Raw genomic sequence first — 25,101 nt, 5'->3', positions numbered from 1 at the left:
AGAACTGCATCCGCAGCCCTTTTATTTTTGTTGCCCCGACTGGCCTTAAACTCGCAACCCTCCCGCCTCGGCCTCCCAAGTCTGTGGGATTACAGGCAACCACCACTGCACCTGCTGTGGCGTTTCTGAAGTGCAGTTTACATACTGTAGTAATGAAACCTCCTGAAGAGTGCCAATGGATGAGTTGTGATAAATCTGTATGGTTGTGCATCAGCCCCACGGGCCGGTTTTAGGACAAACCCCTGTTAAAAGGTTCCTCCTGTTCCTTTGCCATCAGTCCCACATTCACCGTCAGCCATAGGCAGTGTCACCTACTCTCTTTCTCTGTAGTTTTGCATCTCCCTGAAATTTTATATAAATGGAGTCATGATTCATAGTAAAGTGTCTGACTTGTTATATGTTTGAGGTTCGTAGAGGCTCGTACATGTCATTGCATGCATCAGTATATTGCTCCCTTTTATTGCTAGCCAGGTGCCATGGGCCAGGCCTATAGTCCCAGCAACTTGGGAGGTTGAAGCAGGAGGACCACAAGTTCGAGGCAGCCTCAGCAACTTAGTGAGACCCTGTCTCAAAAAATAAAAAAGGTCTAGGGATGTAGCTCAGTGGTAGAGTGCCCCTGGGTTCAAACCCCAGTACCCACCCCCACAAAAAAAATCCCAGTAGTCAATCCCAATCAATAATTGGTAGATGTTTGGATTGTTTACAGCATTGCCTATTATGAAAATATGCTACTGTGACAATACATGTATAAGAGATGGCCTAAGGTTTTTTTGGTTTTCTTTTTTAGTTTTAAGAGGAAACACAGTATCTTTATTTTTTATTTTATGTGGTGCTGAGGTTCGAACCCAGTGCCTCATGCATGCTAGGCGAGCCACAACTCCAGCCCACCTAGGATTTTGATTAAAAGGAGTTATAACATCTAAATAAGGTTCACACGTCCGCCCCAACTTGTAGTTGGCAAAAATGTTGATATGTTAATATTCCCTAACTGTACATCTACATTTCTAATGAAATGTCAATATCTGCCATAAATTTTTTGTGCTTACAGTGAACTATTTTTAATAATTATGTCAAATATTATGAATCGATACATAACATGCTGTAAAAAATTTTGTAAAACGTTTTTTTTTTTAGATAACTAAAGCACTTTGTAGATTCCAGTCTTCATAAAATTGACACATCTATCTTTATTAGTGGGTAAGTGTCATTCCAAACAAACCTCGAATAAAACAAATGTAAGACAGATGAAACTTAACTTTTGTCAGTGGAAACGTCCAGGTTCAGGTAAAAGTGAAGGGACTTGTTGGTGAACTCCGCGTGCCCCTCTCACCCGCGGTCAGCTGGTGCCAGGCGTCTGCATTCTTTTTACACCTTTGCCTGCCCATCTGTTTCCGGATTAGGTCCCTTTTGGAAACCCTTCATCGTCTGCCGCATGTTGATGATGGAAGGGAACTCGGCTCCTCTCTGGCTTTTCACCAAACAGGAGCCGGTAGCCGTCATGAGCTCCCGCAGCCTCTGTCTCAGCCGAGCTGCACACAGTCACCTTCTGGTTCTGTCAATCCTTTGACACTTCTTACTGAGAATTCTTCTTTCAAGATCTTTATCAACTCCTGGTTTACCCTGCCATTCAACTTTTATACAAAAGGAAGGGCAAATCCTTCCCTTACAAATTCAGTTGATCGATTTTCAGAATAAGAAGCTGATGTCCTAGCAACCTGCAAATGTAATTGAGTTTTAAACTGTCATTATGAACCCATGGAGCTTATTTATCTGATGTTTTTAATCCATTTCAATCATTGTTTACGGTGGCCACATAACTTTGTTTTAACTGGTAGGAACCCTAAAGTCTGTTTATGACCTCTAACAGTATTTTTTTAAAAAAATATATTTATTTTTTAGTTGTAGTTGGACACAGTACCTTTATTTTTATGTGGTGCTGAGGATCCAACCTAGGTCTCGCAAGTACCCCTGTATTAGTGTTTTAATAAAACAAAACAAAATTTAATTACTTTTTGGGTCAAGATTTCCTGGGCTCATATTATGAATTTTCTGCACCAGACTTTATTTTTTTGAGGAGACCTGATAGTGGAAAATGGAATTTAGATACCATAATCTGGTGCTAGGAAGCTCAGTCTTTCCAGGTAGTTGCTGTTTCTATATCTTTGTATATTTCTTTTATAAAAGTACTAGATTTAACATTTTTTTCAGTATATGCTCATATTTTTAAGATTGTGTATCATTTGGGTATAAGGAAATGTTGTGAGAACAATTCAGTTGAGATGAGCCTTCGTTTGGGGAGGAGATACTCCTCGGATGTTCAATAAGATTGTGGCTGTGTTTTTAGGGAGCAGGGAGACTTGCTCTAGGGGTCTAGAGGATGATATATTAGAAAATGAATTTTAACTTAATACATGAAACTGTGTTAGTCAGCTTTTTGTTACTGTAACAACAAAATACTAAGATAATCAACTTATAAGGAGGAAAGTGTTTTTGTCTTCCGGGTTTCAAGGGTTTCATTTCATGGTGACATGGCCATTGCCTTTTGTCCTGTAGCAGCACAGCGCATCATGATGGGAACCTGTGGCAGGAACCCTGTTCATCTCATGTGCTGGGAAGCAGGCCCTGATATCCCTTCCGTGTGCACACCCCATATTATCTGACCTTCCATGAGGCCCTAGTCCTGAGTGGTTTCTTCACTTCCGGTAGCTCCAAGCTGAGGACCAAGCCTTTTTTTGTGTGTGTGTGTGTGTGTTGCTGGGGATCGAACCCAGGGCCTTGTAAATGTGAAGCAAGCACTCTACCAACTGAGCTATATTCCAAGCCTTTCAACACATGGGCCTTTGGGGACATTCTAGATCCAAACTGTAGCAGGAACCATGAATGGCTCAAAAAGAATTAATTCTATTGGCAAGAAATGTTCAGGGAGTGTCTCACACCTGTGCTGGGTGTCGGAGGAAGGGTATGTGTCCAGCTGAGCACACAGAAGTTGACGGTCGGGAACCTTCAGAACAGGGAGAAGCTTAGAAAGTACGTGGAGCAAGGAGCCAGGACCAGATCACTGGGCGCTACTTGGGTCATCTGGGTTGTGGTGGAGAAGGACAGAGGAGGCAAGTCAAGGAGGATAAGCATCTAAGCTTCTAGAGGCAAAGGGGAAACAGTGAAGGAGTTTAGTAGAAATGTGCCCAAATTTGTTCTCAGAATAATCATTCTGGTAACAGTGAGGACAATATTGAGAGAAGAGTTGGCAAGTGGGTAAGTTCACTTTTGGTTTTATAAACTTGTGCCTAGAATAGTGCTTGGCAGACAGTAGGCATTTAATATTATCTTGTTGAATGAAAGAACAAAAGGTTGCTATATAAATCAAAAGAAGTTAGTTCGTGTGAAGAAAAACCACATAAGCAATAGAACCTGGATTTTTGTCACCACCACTTGATCCCTCCTCAGACTTTCTTAGTATCTTACCTAAGATTTTCATGAACAAATCAGTAAGTAAAACAACCCAAAGCCAGGAGAGGTGGTGCACACCTGCAATCCCAGTTACTGGGGAGGCTGAGGCAGGAGGATCGAAGGTTCTAGGCCAGCCTCAGAAACTTAGATCCTGTCTCAAAATAAAAAAATTTTAAAAGGGCTGGGGCTATAGCTCAGTGACAGAGCAATTTCACAAGGCCCTGGGTTCAGTCTTCGGTACTACACACACACAAACACCCTAGGAAAATTGCCAAAGGACTCTCAGGGCAGGCTCACAAGAGTGGCAGTGTGAGTGGTAAGCAGGCAGAGGAAAGCGTGCCCAGCTCCACTGGGGACAGAGGCCATTTGAATCCATGAGTTGAGAAAATACTTAATAAGTGTCTGAACAAAACCCAGTGTTGACCAGGATGCTGGTCAGTGTTGTCCCCGGCTGCTGTGAGAGTGTAAGTCTGCAAACCTCAGCAGCCTGCTATCTGCAGTGAGTAATCAGAAAGCCTGGAGATGCTGTATCCACTCCAAATAAGCCGTAAAAAAGGCACACACCTGCACAGAGGATGTGCTCCACCAGGTTGGCCACAGTGTGGTGGGCTAAACCAAAAACGGGAAATAACATAAATGTCTGTGGGAGAAGGACATATTTTGATATATTTGTAAAATAATATTAGCAGTGGAAATGAAAACTCAGATCTACATGAATGTAACATGAAAAAAAGCTTGGAAAATGATGGATATAGTATATAATGTCACTTATGTGAAGTTGATTATGCAAAATAACATTGTTACCTATGTAGTCATAGGATTGAAATACCAAATTTAAGAGCATGGATATCTCTGAGAAGGAAAAGCAGGAGGGAGGTGGATTAGGGAGTGTAACAGAGAGCCTCAGTGTTTCTTTTTTTTTTTTTTTAAATATTTATTTATTTATTAGTTATTGGCGGACACAACATCTTTGTTTGTATGTGGTGCTGGAGGATCGAACCCGGGCCGCACGCATTCCAGGCGGGCGCGCTACCGCTTGAGCCACATCCCCAGCCCCAATAAAAAAGAATCTCAGTGTTTCTTTAGAAAGATGAACACTGGGTTTTTTAAAGTAATTCCTTCTGATATATTTAAATGGTTCTGATGAAAAGAATTTGAAGAGTTATCCTCAAAGTAAAATATCTTCCTAGCATCTAAATACTTTTAAGAGCTACTTATTTTGCAGATTTGACTGATTAATTAGCTCAGAAGTTGTTTGATGTTTCAGAAAAAACTTTAGCAACAGTGGCCTGTTCGTTGCCCACGGCGGTTCCAGAATCTCCAAGGGTTAATCCTGCAAGGACACCCAAGACCCCCCGAACACCCAGGCTGCACGATCCTGACAAAACACCCAGATTTTATCCTGTTGTTAAAGAACCAAAAGCCATTGATCTACAGGTAATGAAACAGCCAGGAACACGCGCCTGCATGGCGTACCCCTGAACATTACCAAGTTCCTATCACATTTTTTAAATGTATATTTTTAAATTGTAAGAATTCATTTAAAAATGGTACTTACCATCACGACGTTTTCTTGGGTTAAAAATGAGCTTCTTTACAATTGGGTGGAGTCCTCAAAGGTGATCAGAGGGTGTAATGGAGAATCAAGTTGTGTTTCCTGCAACCCTTGTGTTACAAACCTAGCAAAGGGTCTTGTTAAATTTTGCAACTTGTATGGGAGATGTTGTTTTGTGACTTCATGTGATTTCACAATGTGTCATCCACAGTATGAAAATGTCTGAGCTGGCTTACAGCAGAGGGTTTAATTTATCTGTGAAGTTCACACTACTGACAGTGATTGCAATGTCTGATTTTGTTTTCTTCAGAGTCCCAGGAAGAGAAAGACGAGGCACAGCACAGACCCCCCTCTAGAGTGTCATGTTGGTTGGGTCATGGACTCCAGAGACCACGGGCCACGAGCACCCTCTGTCAGGTACCACCTTGATCTGAAGGTCCATTGAAAATGGTCACTAATGGAATTCAGAAATATCTATAAATAAACGTCAGGAAAATATAGAACAATATAAGCAGTAAAAAGAAATCAAGGACATGAGTCAGTGGGCCCAGCTGGTTTCCATTTCAGTTGCTTTTCACAAATGCAAATGCTCAGATTTATAAACTATGGAGGAGGTCTACAAAAGTTATTTTTGGAAAGATCCCAGATTCTTAATGGCATTCGGTAGGTTCTTAGTCGATACTCATTGACAGAACTGATGTGCTAAACCATCTACTCACACTAAAAAGAATATGGAGACCAAAAACAATGATACTAATTACAATCATGATTATTGAAATGATGATGGTACTCGGCATTGAACCCAGGATGCTTTACCATTTGCTTTACCATTAAGCTAGATTCCCAGCCCTTTTTAAATTTTTTTTTTTTCCCCCGAGACTGGGTCTTACTAGGTTGCTGAGGCTGGCTTTGAACTTTCGATCCTCCTGCCTCAGCCTTCCGGTTATTGGCATTTCAGGTGTGCACCATCATACCTGGAAATTATTATTTTGACTTTTCCCCCCTTTTCTCAGGAAACAACTTATCTGACTATTAGCTGGAAGTATTTTTTCTTTTTAGTGTTAAATTTTTTAGGATGGTTATGTACCTCAGAACAGATTCTGGGGCGCCACTGGAGCGGGCCGGTTGTGTGCTGGAGAGGGGAAGAGGTGAGGAAACACAAAGTGGCCACAGCACCTCACCTCTGTCTCTCTGTATCCTCATCAAACACATCTCCCCTCAAAGAAAAAGTGTGTTGTTCTTCCGCCCATCAGTGGAATGCTGCTAGTGTTTTCCAGTTCTGTTTGAACTCTTGATTTGTCTACTGCAGCAGGGTATTTTGAGATCAACAGATAATGGTGGAAAATATTCCCTCATTAACATTTAGTTAGAATGTTGAGTTCTGAGATTTCTTAAGATTTGTGTTTTTATCATGTGTATTTTCTTGTTAATAATTAATATATGTAGTAACTGTTGATTCCCAGCTACCACCTATTGCATAGTGTTGGCACCCTCAGATATGGTCGATTTATTTTTGACCAAGATGCCAAGACTGTTCAATAGGAGAACAGTCTTCTCAAATCATGGTGCTGGGAAAACTCGGTAACCACATGCAAAAGAATGAAGATAGATTCTTGCTGTATTCCATATACAAAAAAAAAAAAAAATTTAACTCTCAAGTTCAGGACTCAAAGCCTGAACTTGAGAGCTAAAACTTCAAAACTCTTAGAAGGAAACGTAGGCGAAAGTCTTCATGAGATTGAATTTGTCATCAGTTTCGTGGGTATGACACCAAAAGCACAAGCAAGCAACAAAAGAGAAGAATAAATGGACTTTATCAAAATTGTGAACACTCGTGCATCAAAGGATACTACCAACAGAAAAGATAGCCCAATGGGAAGATATGGTAGATCAGACATCTGTTAAGGGATTCAAGTCCAGAATATATAAAGAATTTTGAAAACTCAACAAAGCAACTTTATTTTTAAATGTGCAAAATTCTTCAGTAGATATCTCTCCAGAGAAGATATACAAGTAGTCATTAAGCCTAGGAAAAGATGCTTAACACAGTTAATCATTAGAGAAGCACAAATTAGAAAAATCCCCATGAGATACCACTTTGCACCCCCTGGGACGGCGTTATGAACTGAACCGCGTTGAAACCCTGGCTCCTGATGTGACAGTCCTTGGAGACGGGGCCCTTCTGAAGGGAGGAGGCCTGCTCCAGCCATTCTTACTGAAGAGGCAGGGACAGAGACCCTGCAGGCCCACCCAGAGGAGAGGCCGTGCGGGCACACACAAGAAGGCGGCTTTCTGTGGACCGGGACTGTCTTCGCCAGCCAGCCTACTGGCATCTCCATCTTGGACTTCAGCCTCTGAGACTGTAAGGAAATGAGTTCTGTTGCGTTAGCACCCAGTCTGTGCTGCTTGTTGGAGCAGCCAGAGCTGACTAATACAGATGTATAATCTTTAAAAAGGAGTAAGTATGAGGTGTGGGGAACTGGGCACGGTGCTGCCTTGCTGGGGTATGAAGTGCTGCAGCCACCAGCATTTTCTCAAAACCATGAAGACACAGAATTACTGTAGGACCTAGGCCTTCTACTTCTGGCTCAATTCTGAAGTAAAACAGGGACCTGAAGAATATTGGTTTGTTACTCTTCACAACAGCATCATCCACAGCCAAAAGATGGGCAGCCCAGGTGAGCACGGGCAGGTGACTGGACGAACATCAGGTGACGTACACTTACAGTGAAATGGAAGGGCGTGAAGTCTGGGTGCACGCCTAGTTCATCTGCAGAAGGCCAGACGCTGCATGATCCCGTTGACATGAAGTGCCTAGAACAGTCAGGTTCAGCAGGGGCTTGGGGGCGGGAGGGGCGTGTTATTGTTCAATAGGTACAGTTTTTGTTGGGGAAGGTGGGAAGGTGAAGGGTGATGACACTGGCAATGTATTTAATGTTGATGAATTATGTACTTGTGAACAGTGTTTAAAACAGTAACTACTATGCTGGGTGTATTCACACACACACACACAAACACACACACTCACACTCACTCACTCTCTCTCTCCCCTAAAAAAATTTCACCACTGCTTTTATTAGAAAAGTCTTTTGAGATTCAGAGAGATACTGTCTCACATTTAAAAAGGGCGGGGGGTGAGGGTACTCAGTGGTAAAGCACCACTGGGTTCAGTTAACAGTTACCAAAAAATAAAAGAAGTCAAGTCTTAAGGTGTTGATGGGAAAAGTCTTTAGGTATTAGGCTCATAAATTACACAGATAGAAAATTTTCAAGATCTCATTTTTGCTTAATGTCTCCGATTTTGTTGTTGGAAACAGGTGTTCCGTCGTTTTCATTGTCATTAAAGACCCCTTTTGTTCATTTTAGAGGAAACATCTGACATGTAATGAAATCTGAATGACCACATCATTGGTTGTTTTCCTAATTTAAAGCGTCACTCCAGTGACCAAAACAGCACGTTCCCTCACCCCTGAATGGCACCTTGAGGCCACCACTGTGCTTCAGTGGGCCACAAAAGTGCTTTGTGTTTCTCTCCTGATTTATGAAATTGTGGTTAAGAAAATAATGACATTTACCCTCTTACCCATTTTTAAGTGTGCAGTCAGCACCTTTGTGTTCTAAAACAGAGCTCCAGAACATTTCATCTTGCAAAACCGCAGCTTCTACCCCATTTTTGCCACATACGTAAAGATTTGTACTCAAGGGTTTAGATTTCATAAACCTACTTTTTCTGCTTCAAGGATTCCTTAAATTGAAGGTGGCATTAATTTTTGTTTCATTGCAAGTGCCCCTGCCTCAGTCACATCAGCAGTTTCACAAACCGCTAGGACAAATTTCAACAGGTAGAAAGAGCAGACGGTGTCTTAGTGTCACTGTGAAGACAGCTTTGATCTTGCAGACTTCCCCAGGGTTCCTGAGAACCCTCCAGGGGTCTGCGGACCACGCTTTGAGAACCACTGAGGGAGCTCCATGTCTTACAAAGATAACTTTGGTGGCACGTTAGAGGAGGGAGCCTGGAAAAACAAGGAGAGCAGTTAATTCAAGCAACAGAAGAGAAAGGCCTAATTTAAATAGTGGAGCACTGATGAGAAGGAAAGGACAGACTTAGGAGTATTTCAGAGGTGGAACTGATGTAGAGAGTTGCAGGTGTGTCTTTGAGATAATGAGATTATTACCTCGGTTTTATGCCAGATTTTGTCCCTCATTTCCATAGATCCATTTGTGTCATTAATTACTCAAGTTAAATTGGAAATTTCTCCAGTTCTTTAACGATTATTCAAACACTGAATCTGAGCTGCATTCGTCAGGGATCTGGAGGAGTAATGAGTCTCAGTGGCCTGCTTCTCCTGATTGTCTCAGCGTGAGACGTCCTCACCTGTCCTTCTCGCTTCCCCCTTGGTCTGCCAGCGCAGCCTGAGCACCCCTGTGTGTGTAGATCTGTTGCCACCAGCTGAGCTCCGGCGGGGCGGGGGGGGGGGGGGGGCTTGCTTTTGCACTGCTCAGGACAAAGGGGTTGACACACTGGTTCTGAATATTTCAGTTTGAAGACTTTCTCCCCCTCCTCAAACAGCAGTGCCAACACGCCGCCCTCGGGAGGGGTGCCGCTGGTGGGAAGGTGTGGATGTGCTCCGCATTCCTTCCCTAAGTTCCAGCACCCTTCTCACGAGCTCCTGAAGGAAAACGGCTTCACCCAGCAAGTGTATCACAAGTATCGTCGAAGATGTCTGAGTGGTAAGACGCTTGTCCTTTATCCTCCAGTGTTATAGCTAAAGATAGAACTCTGCAAATTTACATCGTGTCATTTAATATCTGATTAAGATTCTTTTTTCAAAATATTTATTTTTTTATTTGTAGTTGGACACAATACCTTTATTTCACTTATTTATTTTTCTGTGGTGCTGAGGATCCAACCCAGGTGTGCAAGGCGAGCGCTCTACCGCTGAGCCACAACCCCAGCCCTGGTTAAGATTCTTTAATTTTGTTTTACTTATAAGTAAATAATCACCGTTAAGTAAATTTGTTTATATGTGTTCTTTATTCGTGTATTTCGTAGCTTAGGCACATTATGAAATGAAATTTAGTGTATTCTTGTTGTTACTATGGACAGCTGTTTATGATTTGGCCAGTGCCATGTAAAATATCTACTCTGTCAACTTTTTAAAGTACATTTGATTTTAAACTGTTTTAATATTCTGACTTTTTCCAGAGAGGAAATGCCTGGGAATTGGACAGTCCCAAGAAATGAACACCCTCTTTCGTTTCTGGTCCTTCTTCCTTAGAGATCACTTCAATAAAAAGATGTATGAGGAATTCAGACAACTTGCTTGGGAAGATGCAAAAGAGAATTACAGGTCAGATATTTTCTAATATGTTTATACTTGGAGTGGGTTTTTTTTAAGCATTTTACTTATGAACCTATTTTTTAAAAAAATATTTCTTTCTTAGTTATAGATGGACACAATATCTTTATTTTAGTTTTATGTGGTGCTGAGGATTGAACCTAGTGCCTCATGCATGGTAGGCGAGTGCTCTACCTCTAAGCCACAATCCCAGCCCATGAACCTATATTTTTTAACTTAATTTTATTTATTTATTTTTAATGTGGTACTGAGGATTGAACCCAGTGCCTTGCCTGTATTAGGCATGTGCTCTACTGCTGAGCCACGACCCCAGCCCAAGTCACCTGATTTTGAACCAGGAAAGCAGCACCACATAACTGGAGCAGGAACCATATGCATTACCTGCTATTACCTGGCAGGTTACCCTAAAGCTGGGAAACTTGAAACAGCAAGCATTATGAGTTCACAGCTTCTAAGGGTCAGGACTGAAGGAACTGTCTAGCCGGGCAGTTCTGGCCCAAGTTCTCTCTGGAGACTGGAACTGGGCTGGAGGACCCTGTTCCTTCACGTGGCTATTGACAGGGGGCTGTGCTGTATCTGCATTCCAGCCACGGCAGCTCCCCAGAGGGTGATTTACAACATGGCTTCACCCTGAGTCAGTGATCCAAGATAAGTGTGTGCTCTTGTGCGGCTTGTACAAGGAGGTCACACACCGTCACTCCCACCGTATCTCACTGCTTGCACAGACCAGCCCTGCCCCAGTGAGGGGGAACCTGCCCAAGGTCACGAATGCAGGAGGTGCATCAATAGGAACCTTCTCAGAGGTGACACGGGGCTGAATGGGAGCATAAGGTCCTTCTCCCCAGACTCTACACAGCTGACCTCCCTTGCATGTGCACACATATCCCCTAGTGGAAGCCTCTCAGAGCCACACCAGTCTCGAAGATTTCTGGAGATAAGAAAAAGCAGGTGTCTCCTGACACATGTCCAGTCCCCTCCCTTCCACCGGTCCTGTGGCGGTGGTTGGGACCACCTGCTCTCGACTGAGCGGGGCTCCACCCCTCTGGACAGCTGCCCATGGTGTGCTGGGCTCTGCTTTCCTGCCCCCTGTCATTCTGTCCCAGCTCAGCCCTTGCCTCCTGGTGTCCCTTTCATCCTCGTTCCTGTGACCTTCCGTCAGAAGCTCAGCAACATCACGCCAGGCTGCAGAGCAGAGGCTTAGCGGCAGCTGGTGGCCCTGCATTTCTTTTGGTGGCTTGCTCAACTTATTTATTCTTTTGGACAGACCAACACTGTCCGTTTTGGAAATAAGCTAGTTACAAAAGAGATACACACTCACATACGCTGCTGCTGCCTGTGGAAAACAGCCGGTCAAGCTTAGGTTACCCGTGACAGCAACGTTGCCACCTCTGCTCCACTGAGGCACTCAGAAGGACGGAGGGGTCTTTAACTGCGGCATCTTGAGCCAAACATAGTCCTGCCGCCTTCACGGCCTGGTCCACTCCTGGGTCCTGCTCATCACTGTTGGTTGAAAGCTGAGTCCGCAGTTTGCCGATCTGTTGCCTAGAACTAAGAAGCCACGACACTCGCTGTCTGCCTTAAGTAGAGGTTTTAGCTCCTTTGTTAGTACATCTGCTATCACTCGTACTTAAAAGTAAAGCAGCGAGGCTCTCTGAGGATCCGTTTAATTAGATTTGTTTCATTATAGTTGAATGGGTCGATCACAGCTAGGCTCCAGGGCACAAGAGTGTGGTTTCAGAGTGAAGATTATATTCAAGAGTATTAAGTACAATGGACAGACACATCATTATAAATCTTTTTTTGGGGAAATCTAGAATATTCCTAATGTCACCAAATATTTTGCAATTCTTCAGAAATACCAAGGAGAGAGAGAGTGCCCATCTAGAGAAGCCACACTGCCCATCAAGGGCTCTTCTCATTCTGCAGGTTCCCAGTGCACACTCACTGTGTATTGTAGCCGAGTCAGTGAAACCAGTAGCAAGGCCAGCTAAGTGTCACTAATTGGCCTTCAGTTCAAAGTCTGCGTACTGAAAACCCATGTCTCACTTAGGATCACATGTGTCACATTGGCCACAAAATATGTTGCATTCTTATAGCAAAAAGTTTATTATACACCTTTTGTTTTCTTTGCATAGGTATGGGTTAGAATGTCTGTTCCGGTTTTATAGTTATGGACTGGAAAAGAAATTCAGACAAGAAATTTTTAAGGATTTCCAAGAAGAAACCAAAAAAGACTATGAATCTGGTAAAAACAAACAAATCTTCTGTTTGAAAATTATCAATCTGAATCTGTCAATAAACGGAGGAGCTGGTAGCTTTTGTCTTTAAGGAAAACTACTAGGACTTCAGGCCACTATGTGGCTCGTGATAAATGACAGGTACCATACAGTAGGCAGGCCCTTCCCAAGGCCCTGGGAAACGACACCTCAGTGTCTCCCTCGTGGGGGCTGTCTTTGTCACATTCCATGACAGACATGGCTGCTCACTGATGTTCCGTTAGGTGAACTCACGTCCCGCGTAACGCCAGCAGGCGTGCTCATAAGGTCAGCAGGGCACAGGGGGGCGGAGAGCAGGCCTGGGCCCCAGGCTCCACCCGAGCCCCAGTGCCAGTGCTTGGCAGCAACATGAGCCTAGGCAAGCTGCCAGCCCCAGTTTTCTCGTCTGTAACAGGTGCACTTGCCTTACAGGGCACTTACCTTACAGGGCTATGTGTGATTCGAGTTAAGTTTGACATATAGGATTAAGGATTTAATCCTTAATATCCTCATCATTAAGGATTTCCAGAAAGAAACCAGGAAAGCCTCTGGAATCTGGTAAAAACAAACAAGTTATCCCGAATAACTGAAATAATATCTGTTACATAGCAAAGGCTCAGTAAATGTTAGCTGCCAATATTGTTAATTCGTTATGAATCTTATTCTTAAGATCTATTGATAAAGTATATTTTGTAAGATAAATGGTTTCTTGCTGGTTGAATCATATTTCATATGAATCATTTTTCAAAATTCTATAAAATCTATAAATTCTTCTTTATTATTAGGTCAGCTATATGGACTAGAAAAGTTTTGGGCCTATCTGAAATATTCTCAGTCTAAGACGGGGTCCATTGACCCAAAACTTCAGGAATACCTCTGTAGTTTTAAGAAGTTAGAAGACTTCCGTATTGATGTAAGTTTTTTCCTCTTTTTATTACTCATATATTTCTATCTCTTATCAGTGACTTCACTTTATAATTTTTGTATCTTAATTTTTTATTTTGAAAATTTAACTGTTCAGTTTTGAAATCAAACTTGGAAACAGGCATGAGAAGAGCTCAAAAAATTACCATATGCTCTTCACTCAGATTTCCCAAATGTAACCACAGTGCAGTTGTCAGTTCACTTTAACATACCACGTCCTTAAACATTTTCTAGATTTAGTGACTTTCATCTGGATATGCTACTAATTTCTCACTAGCAGTGCAAAAACTTTTCACTTTTTTATTTTTTTATTTTTATGGTGCTTGAGATTGAACCCAGGACTCACACATGCTAAGCAAGTGCTCTACCATTGAGCTACATCTCCAGCCCTTCTTCTTTTATTTTGATTCAGTGTCTGGCTGCATTGTCCAGGTTGTCCCTGAGCTTTGGATCCTGCCTCAGCTTCCAGAGTAGGTGGGATCACAGGAGTGCACCACCACACCCACCACTTTTCACTTTTTAATGTGCTTTTCTCCATATAATTTTTGTAATGTGCTGATATAGATTTAGTGTTTCTTCATAGTAAGATTAATGCGAGAGTGTTATATGTATATGTGTAGGCAGGAAATCAGTTTGATTTCAAGAACAAATGGAAAGCATTTTGAAAAGTAATGGAATAAATTTAAGAAAATAAAAGCAAAGGAAGAAAAAGAAAAGGAAAAACTGAACACCTCAAATGAAGAAAGGAAAGGAAAGTCTGGCCCGTTACTGCTTGGTGTTGTAATTTATTTGTCTCGTACTTTTGTGGAACTGGATATGGTGGCTCAGGAATGGGGTTGGAGGTGCCCATATCCCGGGAATTAAGAGTCGTTCTTCTAGAGTGACTGAGCAAGATGGGAGATTACTATTTTAACTTGCCTCCAAATAAAAATATTAGCCTAGTGGCTCCCAAGTGTCTGTAACTGAGAAGGCGTCCAAAGCTGGCTTATTTTAAACGCTGACTGCCTCTTGCCCTCCACCTGCTTCTGCTTGCAGTCTGAGTGGGCTTGGGAGCTTTCTGGGTATTGGGTTTGGAGATGTTTACGGTTGGTACCATCACTAATACTTTCCAGTTCCCTTATCACAGGACTTCTAGACAAAATTTGAAACCTGCTCTTTGACTTGGCCTCTTTTTTCCCCAGTTGCTTGCATTCGTCTGTTATTTAAACATTATGACACTATTGCAAGCCTACGATAGGTGTTTAGTGTTGAGAAAGGGACGAGAGTCATAAATGCTTCACAGTTGACAGAAGTTGAATAAAGAGGAAAAATGGCCTTACAGAAGACACTTTCTTGGAGGCAGGGAACCCAGCCTTATGCTTATGCCCTCTGTTAGTCTGCTTTGTGTCACTGGGACCAAAATACCTGACAAGAACAACTTGGAGAAAAAGTTTGTTTTGGCTCACTGTTCCAGAAGTTTAGGACATGTTCTGGCCCAAGGTGAGGCAGGACATCATGGTGGAAGGGTCGTCGGAGGAAAGCTGCTTAGCTCATGGCGGCCAAGGAGCAGACAAGGGGAAAGGGCCACAGGTAAGATGCATCCTTCCAGGGCACACCCCAGCGACCCACCTCCTCCAGCCTACAGTTACTACCAGTCAGCCCATTCAGACTGGGATGGACTCACAGTCCAACCATTCTACCTCCAAACACTCCTGCATTAACACAGGAGCTTCTGAGAGACACGTCAGATCCAAACCATGGCACGCCCTAGTATGTAGCTCGGGCCTCCGAACACGAGAGAGGTTTCATAAGCGTATGTGGAGTGAAAGAATGAGCAGATGCGGTAGGTAGTTGTCATTAGGAAATTCAAGTTTAAGATCTTAAGTTGCTGTTAATGTTTCATTAAACTAACAAAATCTGTTGAAGGACCAAAATTATTTACTTCATCATTGAAAAAGTTTGGTCGTAGATGTTGAAGGAAGAAAAATAGTCAAATTGTCAACTCTGTTGTCTTTCATGATCTGCAGCCCCCTATCGGTGAGGAATTTGGAAGAAAAAGATATTCATCCACTTCTGGTGAGGAGAGCAACCGGCACAGACCCCCGTCTCATTCTCCAAAGCCACTAAATGCTGCTGCGCCTACATCCACCAGTCAGCTCCTGGTGCCCGCCAACTCTCCCAGAGGGAATTCTCCACAGGAGTCCATCGACTCGCACCAGAGCTGTGCTGCTTCCATCTCAATGAATGGCGAAGTGCCTGAGAAGTAGACTCTTATGAAAGTTGTGTGTCCTTGAAATCAACATTTACATCAGTATTTATTTGGGAAAAAATCTTCTGATGTTTGATTGTGATAATCCGAAAAAGTAGAAAGGAAGAAATATGGTAACATCTTTTCTAGAAGACTAAATTCCAAAAACGTTTTCCCTGTTTTCACAAACCAGGATAGTTTTGGTGACCTTTTGTAGACATCTGCTAGTAATGCATTTTGGTCTCAGTATTTCTTTAAAGCCATTGTTTACAAGAACAGCATTCCTTAATATATTAAAAAGCAATACAAGGAATGCTTAACATTTCAGCTCTTACTTCTTAAAGAAGATATAGTATGTTGTATTCATCTCTTCTGTAGAGCTCTCTTAAAGAATCCAGTTGCCCCACTACCAATTCATATTTGAACTTATCAAAACCAAAGGAAGATTACGTATATGTTTTTTAAATTCAGAAAAAGTATATGAAAGATACATTTTTTTCTTTTAGATGTATAGTTTAAAGGAAGCTTTTTAAAAAAAATTTTTAAATAGAAGTGGAAGTAAATGGCAAGATTGTAGTTACATTGAAGTCTATGCACTTTTGATGCTGGGTTTCATTTTTCTCCCCCTTAGTCAGACCTCGTGGTTTTCACAGTTGTTGTGTTGGTGTGGAATAAGCTGGTTATATATTAGGAGAGATTTATTTTTTGATTCTGTATAAATTTGCACATGTAATTGAAAACTGCATTGGGATTAGTTGGAATATTGTCTTAAATAAATTAAACCTCTGTTTTGAATGCACATGCTGTTTATACATCTGCAAAGTGGGCATTTCACAGCAGTCAGATTATCATCAATTTAAAGAGTATTCAGTCTTTTTCTTTTTGTTTCGTTCTATTTTGTTTTATGCTCATAAGTGTTTTCAAGAGTTATTACAAATTGGTTTCTAATTATTATTGCTATTGTAACTGATGTAAATGATAGTTTCAGTTTTGTGGGATTGAAAAATAAAGCACTTATTCTGAATTATTTGAATTGATTTTTAAATTATTTTTATTTAGAATACATTTGGAAAGCTATAATAATCCAGTTCTGCTAGTAGAAGACCATTATATTTCATGAATGAGTTTTGGTTATGGACTTATTATATCATTTTTACTGAGCACAGCATGATTCAAAATGCTGTATTGGCAGAAGCTGCAAATTTCAGTACACTGAATTTATTATTTTCTTTTTATTTTTTATCATAGATGGGATATAATTTCTGAGTGTACATGTTACAGAATCATACTGGTCATATAGTCACATATACATACAGTAATAATGTCTGTAATAATTTGATTAGGTGCAGTGTCTAAGTCTTTGATCCACTTTGAGTTGATTTTTATGCAGTGTGAGAGAGAGAGGATTAATTTCATTTTGCTAAATATGGATTTCCAGTTTTGCCAGCACCATTTGTAGAAGAGGCTATCTTTTCTCCAGTGAATGTTTTTGGCACCTTTGTCTAGTAAGAGATAACTGTATTTATGTGGGTTTGTCTGTGTCCTCTGTTCTGTACCATTGATCTACAAATCTATTTTGGTGCCAATACCATGCTGTTTTTGTTACTACAGCTCTGTAGTACAGTTGAAGGTCTGCTTCACTTTTCTTACTAAGGATTGCTTTAGCTATTCTGGGTCTCTTATTTTTACAAATAAATTTCATGATTGCTTTTTCTATTTCTATGAAGAATGTCATTGGGATTTTAATAGGAGTTGCATTACATCTGTATAATGCTTTTGGTAGTATGGCCATTTTGACAATATTAATTCTGTTTATTGGGGCTGGGGATGTAGCTCAAGCGGTAGCGCGCTCGCCTGGCATGCGTGCGGCCCAGGTTCGATCCTCAGCACCACATACCAACAAAGATGTTGTGTCCGCCGAGAACTAAAAAATAAATATTAAAAATTCTCTCTCTCTCACTCTCTCTCTCCTCTCTCACTCTCTCTTTAAAAAAAAAAATTCTGTTTATTCAGGAGCATGGGAGATCTTTCCATCTTCTGAGGTTTTCTTCAGTTTCTTTCTTTAGTGTTCTGTAGTTTTCATTATAGAGGTCTTTCACCTCTTTTGTTAGATTAATTCCCAGGTTTTCGTTCTATTTTGTTTTATGCTCATAAGTGTTTTGTTTGTTTATTTATTTATTTGAGGCTATTGTGAATGGAGTAGTTTTTCTAATTTCTCTTTCAGTGGATTCATCGCTGATATATAGAAATGCATTTGATTTATGGGTATTGATTTTCTATCCTGTTACTCTGGAATTTTTTGGATCTTCTAGATATAGAATCATGTTATCAGCAAATAGTGGTAGTTTGAGTGCTTCTTTACCTATTTGAATCCCTTTAATGTCTAATTGCTCTGGCTAGAGTTTCAAGGATGATGTTGAATAGAAGTGGTGAAAGAGGACATCCTTGTCTTGTTCCAGTTTTTAGAGGGAATGCTTTCAATTTTTCTCCATTTAGAATGATCCTGGCCTTGGGTTTAGCATATATAGCTTTTACCATGTTGAGGAATGTTCCTATTATCCCTAGTTTTTCTAGTGTTTTGAACATGAAGGTGTGCTGTACTTTGTCAAATGCTTTTTCTGCATCTATTGAGATGATCATGTGATTCTTGTTTTTAAGTCCATTAATATGATGAATTATGTTTATTGATTTCCATATGTTGAACCAACCCTGCATCCCTGGGATGAATCCCACTTGATCATGGTGCACTATCTTTTTAATATGTTTTTGTATGTGATTTTCCAGAATTTTATTGAGAATTTTTGCATCAATGTTTATCAAAGATAAGATTTTTTTTATTTCATCCTTGATTTGTGAGGTTTTCTTTCCTTAATGTGTCTTTGCTGGTTTTGGTATCCATGATATTACCCTCATAGAATGAATTTGGAAGGGTTCCCTCCTTTTCTATTTCATGGACTACTTTGAGGAGTATTGGTGTTAATTTTCCTTTGAAAGTCTTGTAGAACTTGGCTGAGAATTTATCTGGTCCTGGGTTTTTCTTGGTTGGTAGGCTTTTTTTTTTTTAACATTTTATTTTTTAGAAGTAGTTGGACATAATACCTTTATTTTATTTCTTTATTTTTATGTGGTGCTGAGGATCGAACCCAGGGCCTTGCACGTGCTAGACGAGTGTCTACCGCTGAGCCACAATCCCAGCCCCGGTTGGTAGGCTTTTGATGGCATTTTCTACTTCATTATTTTAAATTGATCTGTTGAAATCGTGTATGACCTCCTCATTCAGTTTGGGTGGGTCATACGTCTCTAGAAATTTGTCACAATGTCTTTGATATTTTCTATTGTATTATAGTATAAATTTTTGAAATAGTATCTAATTACCTTCTGTATTTCAGATGTGTCCCTTGTGATATTTCCTTCTTCATCCTGTATTTTAGTAATTTTTGAGTTTTCTTTTTCTCTTTGTTAACATGGCCAGGGGTTTATCTATTTATTTTTTCAAAGAACCAACTTTTTGTTTTGTCAGTTTCTTCAATTGTTTCTTTTGTTTCAATTTTATTAATTTTTTCTCTGATTTTAATTATTTCCTGTCTTCTACTGTATTTATGTGGGTTTGTCTCTGTGTCCTCTATTCTGTACCATTGGGATTTTATAGGCATTGCATTAAATCTGTATAACGCTTTTGGTAGTATGGCCATTTTGATTATATTAATTCTGTTTATTCCGGAGCATGGAAGATCTTTCCATAGTGAGAGAGGTGTGTTAAAGTCACCCAGTATTATTGTATTATGGTCTGTTTGACTCTTGAAATTGAGAAGGGTTTGTTTGATGTACATAGATGCTCCATTGTTTGGGACATAAATATTTATAAGTGTTATGTCCTGCTTATATATACTTCCCTTAAGAAGTATGAAATGTCCTTCTTTGTCTCTTCTGATTAACTTTGGTTTGAAGTCTACTTTATCTGAGATGAGGATGGAAACCCCTGCTTGTTTACACATCCCTATGAGTGATAAGTTTTCCCCTCCTTTCACCTTCAGCCTGTGATGTCTTTGCCCAGGAGGTGAGTCTCTTGAAGACAGCATATTGTTGGGCCTTGCTTTTTAATCCAATCTGACAATCTGTGTCTTTTGATTGATTAATTTAGGCCATTAACATTCAAGGTTATTATTGAGATATCAATAATAATGACAGGTATTCCCTGTCATTTTGATTTATTTCTGGTTTTTGATTTGTCCTAGTTCTCATTTGGTTGCATGTCCCTTTAGTGTAGATCCTCCCTTTGCTGGTTTTCACTTTTTTTTTTTTTTTTACTTCATCATGGAATATTTTGTGGGAATGCTCTGAAGTGTAGGCTTTCTAGTTGTAAATTCCTTTAATTTTTGTTTATCATGGAATGTTTTAATTTCATCTTCAAATCTGAAACTTAATTTTGCTTTAATTTTTATATAATTAATTTTTTATATAATTTAATTTTTATATAAAATTCTTGGATGGCATTTGTTTTCTTTCAGAGCTTGAAATACATTATTTCAGGACTTTTGAGGGTCTGGGTTGAGAAATCAGTTGAGCTCTGAATTGGTTTCCCCCTATACGTAATTTGATTTTTTTTCTCTCAGAGCCTTTAAGATTTTATCTTTATTCTCTGTGTCAGTCATTCTCATCATAATGTGTCTTGGTGTGGGTCTGCTGTAATTTTGTACATTTGGGGTCCTGTAAGCCTCTTGTATTTGATTTTCCATTCTATAGATTTGGGGAATTTTCTGCCATTACTTCATCTGTTCTGATAACTCTTAAATTTGGTTTTTCCATGTTATCGCATAATTCTTGGATGTTCTGTTCATGGTTTCTTACCATCTTCTCTGCATGGCCAACTCTACTTTCAAGATTATATATTTTGTCTTCATTGTCTGAGGTTCTGTCTTCCAAGTGGTCTAGTCTGTTGATGATGCTTTCTGTTAAATTTATAATTTGGTTTACTGATTCCTTCATTTTGAGGATTTCTGCTTATTTTTTTTTCACGATCTCTAACTTTTTATTGAAGTGGTCTTTCATTTCCTGTATTTTTTCTTTGATTTCACTCCTTTAATACTATACTTCACACTTCAATTTAACTATAAACATTCTGAACTCCTTCTAGGACATTTCTCCTATTGTGTTATCAGTGGCTACTGTTGTTGAAGCATCTTGGTTTGTTTGGGGTGTTTTATTCCCTTGTTTTTTCCTGTTGTTAGTGTGTTTTCCCATCTAGCAGTATGGATCTGAGTCAGGATAAATTCTACCCTGTAGACCTATAGTGTCCCCAAAGATTTTCAGCACTTCTCCTCTACTGGTGAGACCAATAGCAACAGCATCCAGTGCACACAATATATAGTCTTAAACCTAATAGCTCCCACTAAGGTGTCTACTGCTTTCTCACATTGAACCAAAATGTTGACTTCAATAACTATTTAGAGTACAAATAGAATATTTGTTAAAATGATTTACAATTTCAAATGGTGGATGAGAGGACAGAGGTAATGTAATAATATGTGATATTCATGAAGGAGGAAGAGAGAAGCTAGAAGTAAAAATTCACAGGAAGAGTGGAAGAGGAGCCAACAGAGACTGGCTGTGGGTTGGAGAAAAGTTGGAAAGAAAATCCAAGACAGTAGATTAGAGGAAGAATACGAACAAGGAGAAAAAAGTAAAGACATGAGAATGTAACAAAAATGTAAAACACCATTCATATATCATTGTCCTCCACACACTGATGCATAAAAAACATACTGTTCCAAATATGGTAAAGAGATTAGTGAATCAAAAAATAAATAAATCTTGCTGGAAAGTCGAACTGTCTCAGTGTTCAACAGTTTCTCAGCCCTGTCTCTGACATCCCTCTGGATCACCAAACCCAGATCAGCCCTCGAAAACCCAGTCCCTGTCCCACTCATCTGGGCTTCAGATACATCAGGCTCGGCCACCTGCAGTCCCAAGATCTCCGTGCTGCTCCTACTTGCAGAGAGACCACCAGGGACACACTCATGCAAAGGGGCAACCCCGAGATGCAGTAGCAAGACAAGGGCCACCAGCACTCTCAGCAGGAAGACCCCAGGCTCCTCAGAACCGCAGGCACCCCCATACCAGATCTGCAGGTTCCATCTGGGGTCCCCAACAGAGGCTTTTATGGTGGTAAACCTGCTGGCACCTGGGCCCCAGCTCCTGGTTGGTGTCCCAAAATAGCTGCAGCCACATACAACCAAACCTGGAGCCTTCCCTACAGCAGTCCTCTAGGCCTTGGTAGCAGCGGTAGTGGTGGTGGCTGTTGGCAGCAGGTAGCGGGTCAGCAGGAGCAGCTGCAACTGCAGCTGTGGGGGCAGCGTCACCAGGGGTCAGCAGCGGTGTGGGCTTTAGTTGCATGCAGAGTAGCAGTTTCTTCTGCAGCAGCAGCACCCAAAAAGAAGACCTCCAGGCGACCTCAGGCTGGCAGTAGCGGAATCTGAGGCAGCAGCATTGGTGGTAGCGGTGCAGTGGGCGGTTGATTGACAGGAGACTTCCAGTTCAGCGGCAGCGACCACAGAGGTAGTTCTAGCTCTGGGATTTGCGTCTGAGGTAACTGAGGCCATAAGGAACGTCGGGGCATGGGGCCGCATCTTACTATTTTCTTTTTAACTAGACTGGATGTCCTGTTCTTCTAAGGTGCAATACTAAAATACGTGTAATTTTCTCTGGGGAATGGGCTATTCATCAGCAAATAGATTTTCATTAGCTTATTTCCCATGCATAAATGATAATCTGCAGTTTTATAATATTTACAGTTTAGGGGGTAATTTTGATGCTTTAGTATGAGGAAATCATCAAATTTGAATTTTCAGAAAGTAAACTTTGATTGGAGATGTTGTCCAAAGGATGCAGAACAAGCAGTACCCTAGAATATTCAGTCCTTACATGTTTTGTTAAGTGGGTATATAGTTTTGGATCTTCACTGAGAAATTCCCAAACCATGCCTATTAGTTTCTAAGTGTTCTAAAATTATTTTCAATATACTTTTAGTGTCGAACTAATACATGTGAAAGCTGTATTTAACCTAAGATTATTTCTATTTAACTAAATATGCAAGTATAAATTTAATCAGAAAATTGTGTATTTTATATGGAAATACGTGGAGTTTTGTAATGTGTGTTAATTGGTAATTTTACCATATTACTTTGATTATAAAAGTTTTGCATGTACATTGGGAACTTTAGAAAAGCACAAAGGAGAAAATAAAGTACCTTTTTTAGAAAGGAAAAAATTGGTATCATACTACACATGTGGAGTTGTAACTGCGTTTTCATTTAGTGGAGTGGAACTTTCTCTGATGTTATCAACACTTCTACCAGCCACATGGCATTCGGCATCAGAACGCTCCATGGTTTGGTTCAGCTAATGCCTATTGTTGAACTTTGGATGTGGCTATTTTGTGGCTGTCATAAAAACAGTTTATAATATCCTTAGAGATCACTCTGTGTAAACGTGGAGTAATTGCCAAGAACAAACTCCTAGAGGTTGAAAGTCTAAGTTGAGATGTGTCCCCGTTCAAGGTTGAACCCGGGGAAGGCTGCACAGTACCCTTCTGTCAACAGCATCTGCTTCCTGCTGTCGTTATCAACAAAGGTTATCTTTCTGTCTGTTAAACTGAGAAGCAAAAACATATTAATCTCATTTTTAATATTTTGATCAGATTACCAATTGATAATTTTTCTTGTCTACTATATTATTTGTGGGTTTCTTTATCATGACGTCCTTTGTTTTCCTTTGGGAATGATTACCTCTTTTTTTGTTTTTTACTTACAAGAATATTAACTCTTTGCTTTCTAATTTTATGTGTGTTTGACATGGTATGTACATTTTTTTGGTAAAATTTTAAATTATGGTTCTTAAATAATTTCCAAATGTAAAATTCAAACAAATAAAAGCATTGTTATTAAATGAAAAAAAAAATCACTGACTATACATCTAAATGACCCTACCCCAAATAGATTTAATCCCCACACACCTTACATGCTTCCTTATGATTTTGCACAATTTTGAATGTTATTGAATAAAAAAAGCAACATTAAAATGTTGAACAAAACTTCTTGTTCTTTTAAGGAAACAGAGTTGAAGCCATCTTTGAAATTTTTTATACTAAAATCAATTAGAAAGTTATGTTTTAAAATAAACATTATAGCTTTTATTTTTTATTTCATAAAAAAATATTTAGGGGCTGGGGATGTGGCTCAAGCGGTAGTGCGCTCGCCTGGCATGCGTGCGGCCCGGGTTCGATCCTCAGCACCACATACAAAGAAAGATGTTGTGTCCTCCGAGAACTAAAAAATAAATATTAAAATTCCCCCCCCCTCTGTCTCTCTCTCTTAAAAATATATTTAATTGTAGTTGGACACCATATCTTTATTTTATTTATTGATTTATTTTTATGTGGTTCTGAGGATCAAACCCAGGGCCTCGCACATGCTAGGCAAGCGCTCTACCACTGAGCCACAGCCACAGCCCACACTATAGTTTTTAAAGAAATTTTATTTTCAGGCTTGTGTTGCCAGCTGGGGACTCCACTCCAGAATTCTCTTGGACTTCCTGCCTTTTTTATTCGTGTTATTACCACTTTGTGGGCTCAGCCTTTCTGCAACTAGTTTTATGAAATTGCTTATTTTATTCTTGCCTAGGAGACTGATTCAATCATATCACCACTAGATGGCAGAGTAGATCAAGTCAGCTCTATAGACTTCTGACGTGTGTGTGTGTGTGTGTGTGTGTGTGTGTGTGTGTGTGTGTTTTGAAGAATTCTTACTCCATCTTGTGGTAATATAGAGATGTCAATTACTCTTAAATTCGTTAATAGTTATCTGTCTCCATAACTAACTCATCATTGTTAGGCATTGCCCAGATTATTGTAAATCAGTGTTAGTTATCTGGTTGTTGGTAAGCAGATGCAGCATGGCAGCAGACAAAAGATGGTTAAAGATGAAAACGCCTTTGCTTAGGTGTTTTGTTCTTCCACCTAAAAGTCTGTGATAGACTCTCTTGAAATGTAAACGAGGCAAGGGAATTGCAGGTATCTATGTAAATGTCTGGCTAACCTGAGCTAGGTAGTGAAATCACATGGCAAGTTAGTGAGCAGATCTTGCCTGGACCATGAGAAACTTGAAAGCTACCCTTGTAACAGACAGTGGTCAGGCAGCCAGTGGATTTGAACCTCAGTGCACTGCCCCAGAGCCCAGCTCTTCCCCTTAACCAGAATGGCTTGTTATTGTCCTTAGGGTGCTGGGGATCGACCCCAGGGCCTTGTGCAAGCCAGGCTTGTTCTCCATCACTGAGCCA

The 25,101-nt window shown here is 40.3% G+C and overlaps 1 protein-coding gene across 6 annotated transcripts in view; it reads left to right on the top strand.

Moving 5' to 3' along the window:
• The window catches only part of LARP1B (La ribonucleoprotein 1B), a 98,241-nt gene extending 81,280 nt beyond the window's left edge, over positions 1-16,961 (top strand). For 2 of the 6 annotated variants that reach the window (XM_081303681.1, XM_081303677.1), the window contains exons 13-19: positions 4,715-4,884; positions 5,313-5,419; positions 9,543-9,733; positions 10,209-10,353; positions 12,498-12,607; positions 13,403-13,530; positions 15,548-16,961. In XM_081303681.1, the coding sequence (XP_081159807.1) occupies positions 4,715-4,884; positions 5,313-5,419; positions 9,543-9,733; positions 10,209-10,353; positions 12,498-12,607; positions 13,403-13,530; positions 15,548-15,787 (1,091 nt within the window). In that variant the 3' untranslated portion in view covers positions 15,788-16,961. The remainder of the gene's footprint in view (positions 1-4,714; positions 4,885-5,312; positions 5,420-9,542; positions 9,734-10,208; positions 10,354-12,497; positions 12,608-13,402; positions 13,531-15,547) is intronic. The other 4 variants (XM_081303680.1, XM_081303676.1, XM_081303679.1 and 1 more) reach the window with 3 other exon arrangements.
• The last annotated feature ends 8,140 nt before the right edge of the window (positions 16,962-25,101 follow it).

This window comes from Spermophilus citellus (genome assembly GCF_964194105.1).
Source record: "Spermophilus citellus genome assembly, chromosome: 8".
NCBI lineage: Eukaryota > Metazoa > Chordata > Mammalia > Rodentia > Sciuridae > Spermophilus > Spermophilus citellus.
Note: the sequence above shows the minus strand (reverse complement) of the source record. Positions and strands in the feature narration are given on the sequence as shown.